At 40.0% G+C, this 15212-nt stretch overlaps 1 protein-coding gene across 1 annotated transcript; it reads left to right on the top strand.

Moving 5' to 3' along the window:
• Positions 1 to 2660: 2660 nt before the first annotated feature.
• On the top strand, positions 2661 to 5962 carry HOATZ (HOATZ cilia and flagella associated protein). The gene is made up of 4 exons (XM_060017612.1): positions 2661 to 2886; positions 3371 to 3409; positions 3894 to 3964; positions 5813 to 5962. The coding sequence occupies exons 1-4, from the start codon at positions 2661 to 2663 to the stop codon at positions 5960 to 5962; spliced, it is 486 nt and encodes a 161-aa protein (XP_059873595.1).
• Positions 5963 to 15212: the final 9250 nt, after the last annotated feature.

Genomic DNA, 15212 nt, shown 5'->3' with positions numbered 1-15212 from the left:
AGGGGCCCGCCCCCCGCCCCTTCTCGCTGCTTCCTCCCCTCCCCCATGCAGCCCCTCCCCCATCCTACCCCGTCTCGCGCCCGCCCCGCCCCTTCCACCCGCGGGGTTCCAAGGGCGGTTAGCCCGCCACGGCCACGGTTATTCGGCCACTCGGAGCGGCGGGGCGCACGGGGTTGAGAGCCGGCTCCTGAGTTGGGCCCAGAACTGAAGAGAAGTTTTCTGGGGCTGGCCGGACCCGGGTGAGGGAGGTGGGAGCCGGCCCGAGAAAACGAAGGGGAGGTGAAGGGAAGGGAACCTGAGCGGGAGGGCCCTGGGTGGTGCGGGAGACAGCGGCAGGGAAGGCGGGGCGCAGGGATTCGGTGGCCCCGGTGAAGCCAGCTGGCTGGGCGCTCCCGGGAGTCACCTGGGCCTGGGGGGCCCGAACCTGGGGGTGCAGGTCCCCGCTGGAGCGCCGCCCGCTGGCAGTGCCAAGGGTGCGCGGCGAGTCCGGCAGGGGCCAGCGCAGCCAGCGGGCCGGGCGAGAGTGCCCGGGAGGGTTCGGAGGCGTCCACCGAGGACCAGCGTCCTGGCCCTCGCGCCTAGGCACTATCGGGCGTCACCCCCGGTGAAATGTGGGGTCGCCGCGGGCCCGATCCCGCGGCCCGCCTGCTCGGGGATACCGCGTCGGCGCTGCGAACCGTCCGGGAGCTGCAGCCCGCGGGTGCCCGGTGCTCGGTTTGTAGGCAGTGTAATTAGCTGATTGTACTCTGATGCTTACAATCACTAATTCCACTGCCATCAAAACAAGACACAGCATCACCCGCCGCCCCGCCAGGAGGAAGACGCCACCCTCGGCGGCAAACCGCCGACCCCAAGCGTTTGAGAAGAGCCCACTGAGCTTCGAGATTTGATGCGTCAGCGTTTAGCGCTGCTGACGGAGCACGTTGCCAACATGCTAGTAACCCCTGCAGACTCCTGCGAGCTGCTGCTTCTAGATATGGTTAAACTGTTAGCAACCTCTAGGAGTAAAAGTAAGATTGTACAATACCATGTAAGCAAAGCGAAATCCGTGGTATTGAATGGCTTTAAGACATTTAAACTGCTGGGTGGAGCCCCCTATGTAATGCTTAATGCTGTTTGTTGTGATTCATTGTGCCTATTTTTCATTATTTAGTAGGGTATTCATCAACCCACCAAGTAAAGTGAGCTACAACTGAAACAATGATTTGCCTGTCACAACGTATGGGGCACCAACCTGAGACGCAGTTTATGATGAAAGCCTTTTTTTTTTCCTGTGAGTCTAGTTACTAGGCAGTGTAGTTAGCTGATTGCTAATAGTACCAATCACTAACCACACGGCCAGGTAAAAAGACTTGGGAATTCATCTAAATGAGCTGCCTGTGCATATCAATGTTCTGGGGGTGGGGGGGGACTGGGGGGATTGGAATTTGCTAACATTACCCATTGCCTGTTTTTCAATAGGTCAGCCAAGAGAGATATCCACATGTTGGCTGCTAAATATGCAACATATGTAATATATGTATATCTTTATATACAATTTTTCAATATTGCTTCAGGCTCTGAACCAAAAAATTTTCGGATATGTTGGGGAATAGGATTTTTCTCCTTAGCTGACTGTCATTGTATAGATTTGTAATTATCAATTTTTGAGCTATCTTTCTGTGAGACTGTATTAATATCTTGAAAGCATAAAGTGCCATAAGGTCACTATGGAAACCATAAGGCCATAAGGAAACTAAATTGTGGTTATTACCAATGTGTCCATTTCCTTTCCTAAATTGGTTTTATGATGTCCATTTCAATTCCCGCCACAGTAATTACAACTTTCCTATCGCTGAAATGCTTAAATTGTTCCTAGATTAACCAGATCTCCCGGGAAAGCTATGCACATACACTTATTAATATTTTTATAAGAATTCATTAACCAAAATTTTTATAGTGTTTTTCATGAAGGGGCTGGGTCCACTCATCCGATATATTTACAACTGTTGCAGTCTAAGCAGCTTTTAGTGGGACTGATGTTACAATCTAAATCGACCGTCTTTCCGTAAGATTGGTCTTAAAGGATGCAGGGGGGAAAGTGTATAAAACATTATATACAGGGGTGCCTATCAGCCCAGTTCACACCTCTAGCTTCCATAGGCTAGGTTGTTAGCTGCCTCATTGAATTCACCAACCACTGCAGGCCCAGAACTTCGCCATAGAGGGTGCTGAGCTACAGCAACCTGGTGTGGAAAGGGGATTGGGACGGTGGAGCTAAGGGAAGCTTTATTTAGACATAGTTGGGGGGGGAAAGGAAGCTGGTCGCGGGGCGGGGGGGTGGGGGGGGTGGGGTGTAGGAGGCTAACTCAGAGTAAAAGAGAGCTGAAGTGCTCCCCCACTGACTCCAACAGGACAAGACGCCTCAAAGTTGATGTTTTGACTCTCCTATCTCGACTCCAAGGCTTGGACTGGTCCCGAAGTCGGCGATCACTGCAGAAGTGGGATTCAGGTGGCGCACAAGGGCGCACGCTAGACCCCAGCTTCTATCGAGGAAACTAAGGGCTTCCGGCCGTGGTTGTGGCCAACTTAGCGAGTTTCCGGCGGAGGCTTGGGGGTGGGGTGGGCGGGGTGGGGCTGGGAGAAGGGCAAGGGAGCTTGGAGAAGCATCCTGAGTTGCCATGGAAACGAGGCCCAGCAACGGTCTTAGCAGCCGAAAGGAGTCCTGTGAAACTCACCCGCAGGGATTACTGGTGTTCACCGGCTCTTCGGATCGCGATGCCAACTTGGCCAAGCAGTTCTGGATCGGGGCATCAATGTATCCCCCTAACGAATCTCAGCTGGTGCTGTCCAGAGGTAGCAGTCAGCGTCTGCGGGTGGCGCGGCCCTCGAGGGGCAGTGTGCTTGGTGAGTAGCTGCCTCCTGTCAGCGATTTCTGCCTCCTCCCTAACCACAGGGCAGACACCAGAGCCCCTCCCAGGAGAAACTGCAGAACCTAATTCTAAATGTCTAAAACCCTGTACAAACAGTTCTAAAATCTTCCCAGCAATCCTTCCACCCCAAAATGATCGGTGGTATCTTTGTTACATCTAAAAGTCCATCTGAAAATATCCCTTGGTTATGACATCTATTTGTCTAAACAGTATAGAATAATCTGGGCAAATGTTATATGTTGGCTGAAAGGATATGAAGGATGGTTTTTCACATAATAGAGTTCCAAAGTGAAAGCCCTAGAGAAGGTTGAAGGCAGAGTCAACATTAGGAACCAAGTTCCCTAACCTGTAAGGCCTAAGATGGGAAACTGTTATGCAATTTTTACAGGTATGGAAAAATTAAATACCTTTAATGCTGTGGTTTTTCCAATGACTACTTCCCTTTTGTATTTTTTTAGAGAAAATTTACTTCCAGCCTTTTTTCCTTGAGAAAAGCAGTTAAGTACCAAGTTTTACACCTTTCAATATCCTGATTCCTAGACTCTTAAAAAAAAAATAGGTAATAAGTGTAAAGATACAACTTCTTCCTTTGGCATAACTTTCTGAATTGCATACCAAGACCCTGCCTCAGAGACCACCCCATTTATCCAGAGGAAAATGCCTAAATTCCTATAACATATTGAGTAGGAATGTAGAAATTGTAATCTACGATACTTCAAGTAAGTTCTGTTTAGAGACCTTTTCTTGTCTCTGGACTCGGGCTACTCCTCTTCTAAAGAGATTAGAGGTTCCCTGCAGCCAGAGCTAATTAATTCAATCTCCAGTTATTTATGAATCTGGTTCATAAAGTTTCAAGACAGTACGTATTTGTGTTTACCTTCCAACTTTATGTATTGCCTTTTAAACTTTAATTTTTTATGAACATTATTGTAAAATAATGATAAAATTATTTTAGATTGTATTTGATTCTGTTTTCTTTAGAGAAAAGAGATGTCACTGCTGAAACCCTAAAGATTCAGGAATCTGAGGAGAAAAAAAAGTATCTCCAAAAGGTAGGCCAATATTACAGAAAGTCATCTGATTTTCATTAAAATTTCATTATTATTTTCCGAATCATCCCAATTATTCTTTTTTTAACGTATGTATATAAAAATTTTCTGCTTCTAGTATGTCAGCTTGAGCAATAGGAAAACCTTTATTAGAATTTTAATTAAAGTTTAAGAAATTCTATTAAACTTTGGCTATTCTCAGTCTCTACAAAAGCCCAAGGATGTGTAAGAACAATGAAATCAGAGGGAAGTGGGGAAAGATGGATTCACACACTTTCCACCCAATAAGGCCCCAAACCATATACAGTGTTGTAAGAACAGAAGTATTGTAAGAACAGGAAAAACTGAATAGAATTGACTTAATAGGTCAAAAATAAATGATCAGAGGAATGAGTCCATCATCTAGAGCCAGTTTGCCTAAAGGCTGCAATTAAACACATTGGTGTTGTCAAATCAACTGAACGTGTCTCTTCTTGGCAACATCCCTTGTTTGCTTTTATTTTGCAGGCACAGCCCCTAACTCAACAATTAGTACCACAGTGATTTATAGAAACATTTTGTTTGGTTAATGGATAAATTCCATTCCTCTAACTGTTCCTGTACTATAAAAGCAGGTAGAGGATTCGTCTGGCCTAATGTCTTTAATCAACAGATGTATTGGCAAAGTCCAAAAGACTTATTGGGAATTCTGCATAAATTACAGAACAATGCATTTGAGTTTGCTGATCACATTAGTTTCCTTTGTGGACTCTTGGTGATTCCTCCAAAAAAATTAAGTGATTAGAAATAGTCAGCATTTTATTCTCTCTTGAGGATATTAGATAATGTATATTTATACCAGCACTTAATAATGGGAAGGGAACCTAATTCTCAGTGAAGCAAAAATCATTAAAAGTTGACTTCTTCAGCACATTTTAATTTCATTTTTGGAAGGGATTAGAAATAAAAGATTAAAGACAAACTATTATCAACTTCTTTCATCTTTTGTCAAACAATTAAGACAATATGATGAGTTACAAGTAGATGTTCTGCTAATGGTAGTCTTAGAACTGATTTCCTTGCCTCAGGTTCTTCTATTATTAATTACTTAATTAATTCCCAGATATCTATTGAGATCCTGCCATGTGCCAAGTACCATACTAGATGCTGGGAATACAAAGACAAGATGTGTTCCCTGATCTCAAGGAGTTTATAATCTGGTGGGGGAGAATGCCAATTAAAGGCAGGAATTATGATACATTTTTATGATAGATGTATGCAGTTAATACTATGGGAACACACTGAAGGACATCAAAGTCAAGCTTAAGGAGTCAAGAAATCTTCCCAAAGGAACTGAGTCTCAAAGAATGTATAGAGTTGAGCAAACAAAGAATATCCTCCATGCTGCACTAGTTACCTTCCTAAAACCCAAATCCTATTGTGCTGTATTGCTGTATTAGTCTGCTAGGGCTGCCATAACAAAATACTACACACCAGGTGGCTTAAATAACAGAATTTTATTCTCTCACAGTTCTGGAGGCTGGAAGTCTGAGATCAAGGTGCCTCCAGAGTTGGTTTCTGATGAAGCCTCCCTTCCGGGCTTCTAGATGGCCACCTTCTCACTGCATCCTCACATGGCAGAGGGAGAAAGCTTTAGTGTCTCTTCCCCATCTTGTAAGGACACCAGTCCTATTGTATTAGGGCCCTAATGACCTCATTTAACTTTACCTCCCTAAAGGATCTGTTTCCAAATAGAGTTACACTGAGGGTTAGGGCTTCAACATAGGAATTGCAGGAGTGGGGGTGGAAATGACACAATTCAGTCCATACACCTACTTTTGTTCTTTTTCCCCTGGCTCTCCATTTCTGCAGGATGGAGACCAGACTCTCCAGCATGGTATTCAAGTTCTTTTCCAGTCTGACTATAACCTGACTGGCTTCTACGACTCTCCTTCCTCCTTCCCCTATACCCCACCCTACCCCCAATGCAAGCTACTCGGTACTGTTGGTTCTCACCACTAGGCTTGGGCATATTATGTACCCCTCCCCACATGTGCTACCGAAGTGGTAAATGGGTAAAATATATTTTTTCTAAACCTAAATATGCACATTATACTGTGATATCTGCCAAATTGTACATTAAGTCAAGTGGGTCCTGCAATGCAGTATAAAGAAGATTCTATTATGTTGAGAGTACAAGATAAGAGACCTAACCAAGCAGCAAGCCAGCAGTATAGAAAGAGAATATTACTGAAACTGTGCCTTGCGAGTATATAGGAGTGCTGAATCAGTTTGGTACGATACAGTTCTAGTCAAACAATGCCATGGTGAAAAAAGCAAGAGAATTGTGTAATAACTGAAGGCTCTTACAGCTATCCTCAGATACTGTTGTGATGTGGTACTCATAACACCCAATTTAGTGAGTGTATACCATGTGCTATATATATTAAAGTAAGCACTGTATATGCATCAACTCATATTCTCCTTAAAATAGCCTCATGATGATTATTCCCATTTAATCAAACAAGGCTTAAATGATTTTCCAAAGTTCCCACAACTGGTAAGTGGCCGAGCCTAGATTCAAAGCCTGTCTCCTAACTCCAAAGCCTGTGAGACTCATTGTGTTGTAATGATTGCTGGCCACGGCGTTGTTCAGCTATGCTGCCAAATATTCTAAAATTCAAAACTGTGGTATGAATACAAGTATGAGAAACGGTGACTATACACTCTTTCTTCAACCTACAATGCACTTTCGTGTCTCTACCTAAAATGCTGTCCCCCATTTACCTTCAAGGCCCAGCTCAAATGCAACTTCTCTGTGAAGCTTTCCCAGAGGGGACTTAGAGACAACAGAATGAATAGCTCCCTTCTCTGTGCTCTCAGAGCAAGTCACGATCTGTGTTATAGGTAATTGCGTTATAGGTATTGTGTTATAGGTATGTTTCTGTCCTTCCTGCTAAATTCCAGGCACCATAGGGTTTGGAAGTCTGACTCGGCCACTTACTATATGAGTGACCTTGAGCAGCCTATTTAATTAACCCCTGTGAGACTCAGCTTTCCTCAGGTAGAGAAGGAGGAATGATAAAAATATCCCCCTCATTGAGTTGGTATAAGATATGTAAAGCGCTGGGCTGTTGTTTTCTCTCAACAAATGTTAACTCTCTTTTCCTCCATGAGGGCAGAGGTCATTTCTTATTTACTTAACTCTCGTGCTTTTCCGGCTATTGAAACTCAGTAAATATCGATATTTGTTGATTGAATAAATAAATGCATAACTGAATTAATCAGTGAACATATGCTGTACACAGTGATAACACCACTTGGGTTAGCCTTTTGTACATATACACATCTGGCAAATTTTTCTAGGCTGGCAATTTTTGCAAGAATGTTCCCCAAAGCTAGTCTGTTTGCAAGTCTGCTTTAGGACCAATTTAGCATATCCCCTCACATCTCGGTTTTGCTTTTACCTCGTGGGTCTATATATGATGGGAGGAAATGTGACTCCCTGTAATCACTAAGACATAGAATCTATTTTTGGACACTGCTGTTTTTCTAAGTCCGTAGTACTCTCTCTGCATTGCTGCCACCACCATCCTAGAATTCTTACCTTAATGGCAGAACATAAATGGGGAGGTGGGAGGTTCTAGGTAACTAATAAAACATTTACAATGATCTATTCAATTTGACAATCTTCTACATATTTTGAACATATACATTTGTATAAGTAAAATGCCTGGTATAATTTTCATTATAAAAAGCGAAAAAATATTTCCCATCAAGTCTCTTAAAGGTTTTTTCTTCCACTTTCTCCTTAAAATTAATGAAAATCTAAAAATTTATCTCTGTCTCTCCTAAAAGTACTTTTATAGCTTTTTCTCCCCAACTGATACTGATTTTTCAGTTACTAAACTTTTAAAACTTTAATGTTATCCTCCATTTTGGAATATTTTCCAGGTATACCTTATAAATGCTTTTGGTTAGTGGACAAAATGCTATTAATCACAAGTACTGTTTCTGCGATGGATATCCATGGCAGAAAATCAAGAACAATTTGAGTCTGTCAAGATTAAATGGCTTACCATGTCCATAAAGGAAACCTTATAGCACTCTACTGGACCATTATTCTTCCTTTGAGAGTTCTAAAGTAGTCTGAAAACATTATAAGAAATGAATAGTCAGCTAATTCTTTGAAATCATAAAACTAATTTGCTTTTTAGTTTTGCCACCTTTAAGAAAGCTCTTTAGCTGATTATCTCTTTATGAAAAGAATTATAAATGATTCATTTGCTGGGAGGAGGAAGAAAAGATCAGAGCAGTACTTTAAGGCATGTATATAGATGACGTATTTAGAAATGTCCATCTGGAATCAGAGTTTTAACGTGAGTGAATATAAACTAAAGATTTTCACAAGGAAAATATGCAATCTGCAGAACAACAATAAATATATACTCTTTATTGGGAATGGGGTTTTAATCTGTTCAGTCACACAACCTGTACAACCAATACTGACCATAGTGTAAGTCTTCCTCAAAAGTCAATTTGCTATATGGTGCTTCAGAGAACCAGAAGCAAATCATGCTATGATGAGAACATTCTTAGAAAAAGAGTCTAAGAAGTTTCACAAAGGTGTATTTTTAGACACCGAATCATGAAAGTGGAAAACTTTAACATTATCCTCCATTATCTTACACTTTCAAAGGGATGCTCAGAATCATTATAAGTCAGTTTTGTAGAGCCAAACCAAAGATACAATAAACTTCCTCAGTGTCATTGCCCAGGATGCTCAGATAAAAGAAAATCCTCTTTGTTGTCAAATTGCCCAGGAATGGCTTCCCAGACAAACCAAATTTTTCTCAGTCACAGTGTTATCTGGCTTTGTTTTAATTTTGCTTTCCTGCCCTCATGTAATAATAACAAAGTTCCTTTTCCTCCATAAAATAAATACCATTAGGAAGTGGTGGATTTCTCCTTCACCAACAAAAGATACTTATTTAAATTCTTGTTGTTCCTAATTTGTCAAAGAATTCAAGAGGAAGAATCATAAAAACAGACTGTGCATTCACAGTAACGAGCAAATATTGTGGTAGTAAATGATAATTAAAAGATTGCGTAAATATGAATCACTCTTTTAAATCCTCTATTGTACCACTTTGTTTTCAAACGTTATTCAATCTTGGGAAACATTTTCAGTTGACAGGTGAGGTTCCCCTCTTAATCTTCTTTAGCAACATCTATGAAAAGATACTCAGGGTAAGAAATGAGATTTGAGATCAAATAGCTGAATTCATTGCCCCAGGCAGACCCAGCCCCAGAGTTGGTTAGGGTCATGCCCCAAATGCATTGCATCCTCTTTTTTCCAAAGATCTGTATACATTCTCTTCTGTATACATTCACCCTAAGAACAAAATAAAAGCATTTTAAGCCCTGCAGTACAATTAGGCAAGGACCCATACTATCTATCTCCTGGTAAAACATGATTAAATTAAACTACTGAACACAGAATGAAGCGAAAAAGGATGGTGTATTTTTTAAAATAAAGGCAGAACTATCTATTTTATTCCAGCTACAGGAAGCCTTATTGTTCAAATTTGTAAACACCTTATAAGCAGTAGGGTGAATCAAATAGAATTTATTGAAGAACTGGGTAATTCTGTGGATCAGGTAACTCAGAAAATACAACATACCTGAAATCAAATCCATAATCTGCCTTTTCCCTTTGCCTCTATCAAGATGAAAAGATATGTAGGTAAGTTATATTGGAGCCAGATAAGAAAATTTAAAATTTTATGTATCTATATTTACTTCACCATTTAATCACTTTCTATGCTAAGGTATTTTAGTCACCATAGGTGTGGTCAAGCATACCCTCGGAGCCTGAGGTGATACAGCCGTTTGTCTATTTGGCTCCTGAGATTGTGCAGTTCCCCAAGCCACTGTGTTGGTAATATAGTCAGTCCTCATTATTCACAATTCCATATTTGCAAATTCACTTACTAGCTTACTAGCAACAGTTTATTTGTAACCCCAAAATCAATACCTGTAGCACTTTCATGGTCATTGGAGGACATTCACAGAGCAGAGAAAATTTGAGTTGCCCAACACATATGTTCCTAGCTGAGGTTGAACAAGGCAATGTTCTGCCTTCTTGTTTCAGCTCATACTGTGAACAGTATCCTTTTTGCAGTTTATTAAATGCCACATTTTTTGCTTTTTTATTTTTTGATGATTTCACTGTTTTAAATAGCCTCCAAGTGCTGAAGTACTGTCTAGTGTTCTTAAGTACAAGCAGGTTGTGATATGCCTTATGGAGAAAATACATGCATTAGATAAGCTTTATTCAGACATGAGTTATAAGTGCTGCTGGCTATGAGTTCAATGTTGATGAATCAACAAGGTATTTTAAATAAGGTGTCTATAAAGAGAAATACACATAAAACAAGGCTATACATTGATCCATTGGTGAAATGTTGTGATCAAAGACAGGCAGGAACCTCGGAGACATGATCAGCTTGGTGACAATGAGTCTACAGTTTCTTCCACTTGGAAATGCTTTTCTCCCATTTCTCCCTTTAGCTAATGCCTACTTGTATTTAAAAACAATTCAAAAATAGTCACATTCAAGTCTTTCCTCATCCTTATATATTCCCCAGGCTGATAACAAATGCCCCTTCTTTTGCGCTTCCCTAGTACCCTGTGCATTCCCCAGTCATAATCACTGACATATAGTACTGTGGTGTACTTGAGGTATGTACTGTGGTGTAGCTGAGGTATTTCTCCTGCAGGCTCTAAGTTTCTTAAGGAAAAGGATCATGACTTCTTCGACTTTATAATCACAGGACCTGACAAATATCAGATGATCTCCTAACCTACCAAATAAATGCTTATGAGTGAATAAATAGATGAGTTAACTTGTCTGGACCAGAATCCTGCATGATAGTCCAGTTCCTTGAGCTGGCTGGCATATGAGGTACTCATTAATAGGAGGACGGTCCAAAATAGGATTCACCAAGACTCAGAGGCCTCACAGACTCAGAGGTAATGAACAGACATGTAGTCACTTGTGAAAAGTTTGTGCAAGTAACAGACAAGAGTGGAAATAGTCTGTAGGCCACAGAAGAAAGTCACAGTCAATGAGCATTAACAGTTCTCTGAAGGAAACGATACCAGGAAAAGGCAATAAATGGAAATTTAAGATCATGGTGCCAAGGTTCAACAGCATGTAAAAGAAATCTTGACGTGGGAATTAGAATTCAGCATCAGGAGTAGAAAATAAGTCAAGGCCACTGTCCCAGAGTGTCGGGGATACTAGACAAAGAAACAAGACAAGGACTTGAACACATGGGACAAGACAATATTCTATATAGTAGAAATTTGGTACAGAGATAGGCTTGGTTTTAAAATTTAAAAAAAAAAGCAAATTCCTAGAAGCATGTACCTTTCCCCCAAACTCCAATCACATCCCTAAACTTTTGTGTCATTCCCTACTGCCATACCCAGAAAACTACTTTAGAGCCATCAATATATGAGACAATTCACCTAACTATAGTAATTTTTTCTTGGCCAAGCCAAAAGATACTTATCAAAAATCAATTTACCAATAATTGATTCTATTGTTGAGATAAACTCTTAACTATTTAAGGAAGAAAAAGGCATATTTTCATTGTAACACTAATTTGGTAATTTATTTGAAAAAACTTAGAAGTTATTTAAGATATTTTATCTAAACTTTGAAACTTTTATTTTAAAGAATAAATTTTTAGAGCACTGAATAAGTAAAAACAGAAAGAAAAAAGATAGTTCTTAATTGTGGTTATAAAGTTTTATATATTACCTTTGCATTCTCTGGGGTTTATGGCCATAAATGTTCCCAATAGATATAATGTAGATGTTGGAGTAGGTGTAGACATTAGTCTCTATGTGTGAAGTTGAATTGGACATTGTATGGGTCTCAATGCATACAGGTGAGGGCCCTGCACTGAAGTGTAGGGTCAGAAGACCAAACTGAACTTTACAGAATGTTTGCCCAAAGCAGTTGAAAAGTTTGTAGCCTTAAAAAAAGAAGAGACATAGGCAAGGAAAGGGCCAAAGCTGAAGAGACAATATCAAGCTCAGGCAAGAAGAGCCAAGCAAAGACATCAACAGTAGGATAAGACCCCAAGCCAAAAGTTAGGAGAATCTGATTTGGAAAAATTGTGCAAGATTCACTCAACAAATATTTATTGAGTGAACATTAAAATTCAAATCTCACTTATTGCTTTTTTAAAGAATAAGTACCTTTTAAAGCAAGCATTAAAGCAGTTTTTCACTTTGCTGTACACCTGGCATTGTGCTGGGCACTGGAGGACAATGATGAACAGCAACAAAAAACAAGATACAAACTCTGTCCTTACCTGAAACTTGCAATTTAATTAAGGAGAGAGATACTTATGAAGAATTTTACATGATATTAGAGGAACATTTAATAGGGCAGTATTGATCCAACCAAAAGAGTCAGGGAGAATTTCTGTGAAGGTTAAGCTGAGATTCGAAGGAAGAGTGGGCATTAATTAGGCCAGAAGGAGCGGTGGAGGGAGCACTACGGGAGCATTCCGGACCGTAGAAACAGCATAGCACATGTCCGAAGCTGAATGGCCAGTGTGGTGATGGGAAGGTTAGGCCATAGTACATAAACAATAAGAAACCATTGAAAGGTTTTAAGTTGGGGGATGATAATATCAGATTTGTTTGAAAAAATTCAAGAGAATGAATTAAAAGTGGCTGGAGCAGAAGTGGGGAAACCAGAGTGAAGGCCATTGCAATCATCCAGTTGGGAGGTGATGGTAGCTTGGATTAGGAAAAAGTAGATAGATTTAAGAGATATTCAGGAAGTAAAATAAGTAGGACTTCAGTTGTGTATTGGATATGGATGGTGAGGCATAGCAAGGTATCAAAGATAACATAGTTTTCTGGCTTGCACAACAGGATGGATGGTGCCATTCTCTGAAACAAGGAACGTTAAATAAAGGTCAGGTGTTAGGGGCTTTGGGGGAAGGTGGAAGGGGTTAGAAGTTCAGTTTTAGACTCATGGAGTGTGCCTTTGAGATAAGCAATGATAAGCCTATTCGAGCTGTCAAATAGGCCTGTGGGCTAAATATATGGGCTAGAGAAGTATGGGCCAGAGATGAGATAGAGTCATCTGGATGGAGAATCCCCTACCCTCTCCTTCGTACAACCTAATGGGCAGGACAGGAGAGACATACCTGAAAGATGAGGTCAGTCCCATTCACCCATTCATCATATCTGTGTGACCATCAACATGATGAAAACATTAAAGACTCAGCAGTTACTTGTTTGCTAAGGACAAGTCTTGGTAATTATCGTTGACCGAATCATCAATAGTATATAATTCAATCACATATAGAAATATCTTTAATATATCTATACTTTATTGAATTTAAAGGTGTAATAATTCATTTTATGCTCATACTGTTCTCAACATGAAAGTTCAAATCTCACTTATTGCTTTTTTTAAAAAATAAGTGCCTTTTAAAGCAACATTAAAGTAGTTTTTCACTTTGCTGTACACCTGAAACTAACACAACATTGTAAATCAACTATACTCCAATAAAAATTTTAAAAAATTAAAAACAAGCTGGGGGAATTTAAAAAATAAATAAGTAAAGCAGTTTTTAAAAAGAGCTATGCAGGACTTCCCTGGTGGTCCAGTGGTTAAGAATCCACCTTCCAATGCAGGGGACGTGGGTTCCATCCCTGGTCAGGGAACTAAGATTCCACATGCCACGGGGCAACTAAGCCTGTGTGCCACAACTACAGAGTCCACGCGCTGTGGAGCCCATACGCCACAACTACAGAGCTCATGCACTGCAACTACTGAGCCTGCACACTCTGGAGCCCGTGCGCCACGACTGGAGACAAGCCGGCGTGCCGCAGTGAAGACCCGACGCAGCTAAACATAAATAAATAAATAAATATTTAAAAAAGGAAAAGTATTTAAAAAAATAAAATAAGAGCTATGCTCTTCAGGTAATTACTATTGGTTTTGCATTAAAATATATGTAACAGAATTAAGAAAAAATATGTAACAGAACCAAGAAAATACACATTTTTTTCTTTTTCAAAACAGATAAATTCATATTTTATCAAAACCTACATTTAAGAAAAATTGTTGACTCCCTTTTATGTAATGACTGATATGTTTCTCTCATTTTAGTAAGCCACTATTTTTCAAATGAAAATTATATATGCCCAAGCTGGGAATTGAGCCAGGATCAGGCAATTTTCAGGAGGTATGAAAATGTGCTTAGACGTGCATTTTTTTCTGCAAGTCAGCATTCTTCCTCCCTCCGATTAATAATCCTCTAACATCCACTCCCATAGATGACTGCCTTTAGATCTACCTTCTAAATATCAGATTAGAGCTGGAGAAAGCCTTTTCTCTGATTAGTCAGGCTATCTTTTAAAGTACATGGTAGATCATTTGCGGGCCAACAGTTCTGCATCTTATTATTATAGTAGATATAAATTTACTATATGGAAGTTGTAGAATCTACATAGCAGATTTCAATTAATAGACACAGGGAATGGTAGTAAATTCATAGAGTAAATTCACAGTTGAAGCATTCTGCTATCAAAATCAACAGGCCAAGAGGCACATACTGCCTTTTGGAATGAAGCCCAAATGTGAGACATAGTTTTACCTTAAGCCAATAGTAATGCTAACCTTCCTCAACTGCATTTTGTAACAGAACAGGAATAGAAGCTACTGAAGATTGACTGTGTAGAATAAGAACTAAGACTCCCTTGTGATTCCATCGGGCATTTAACTTGCAATTATTGGCATAGAGATAAAACTTAAATTCTGGAGCCTCAAGAAAAACATCAGATAATGTTCTCTAATCTCTGTAAAACCACAGAACTTGGTTCTGCTTAGGTAATATTCTAAAATTGGAATGTACTGTAATTCTCATTTTATACTTATAATCAAAAGTCATCATAAATATTTAGCGTACATTAAATAAGATCTTAGAAAGTTCATCAGTTTATAGGTACCACTATAGTTTGACTATTCTTTACCCTTTAACCACTTTTTGCAAAGTGCTACATGATCCCATAAAATAAGTAAATTAACTTTGATCAAGCAGACTTCACTCTGGATTAGCTCCCCCTGCTGTGTATTCCCATAGCACACATTTTCCACTAGAATATAAATTTTTCTGTGAGAGCAGAGACTGTCTTCTTCACCATGGTTAATCCTAATTAATTCTTCATTTCC

Source organism: Delphinus delphis, chromosome 8 (assembly GCF_949987515.2).
Source record: "Delphinus delphis chromosome 8, mDelDel1.2, whole genome shotgun sequence".
In the NCBI taxonomy this organism is placed as follows: Eukaryota; Metazoa; Chordata; class Mammalia; order Artiodactyla; family Delphinidae; genus Delphinus; species Delphinus delphis.
The sequence above is the reverse complement of the archived record's forward strand: the minus strand, read 5'-3'. Positions and strand labels throughout refer to the sequence as shown.

Excerpts from the sequence above, each read along its gene's own strand:
- HOATZ (XM_060017612.1), top strand. The coding sequence starts at position 2,661 with ATGGAAACGAGGCCCAGCAACGGTCTTAGCAGCCGAAAGGAGTCCTGT. Across the intron at positions 3,410-3,893 it reads TTTTTTCCTTGAGAAAAGCA|AGAAAAGAGATGTCACTGCT; the intron begins GTTAAGTACCAA and ends TGTTTTCTTTAG. Across the intron at positions 3,965-5,812 it reads AAAAAAAGTATCTCCAAAAG|GATGGAGACCAGACTCTCCA; the intron begins GTAGGCCAATAT and ends CCATTTCTGCAG.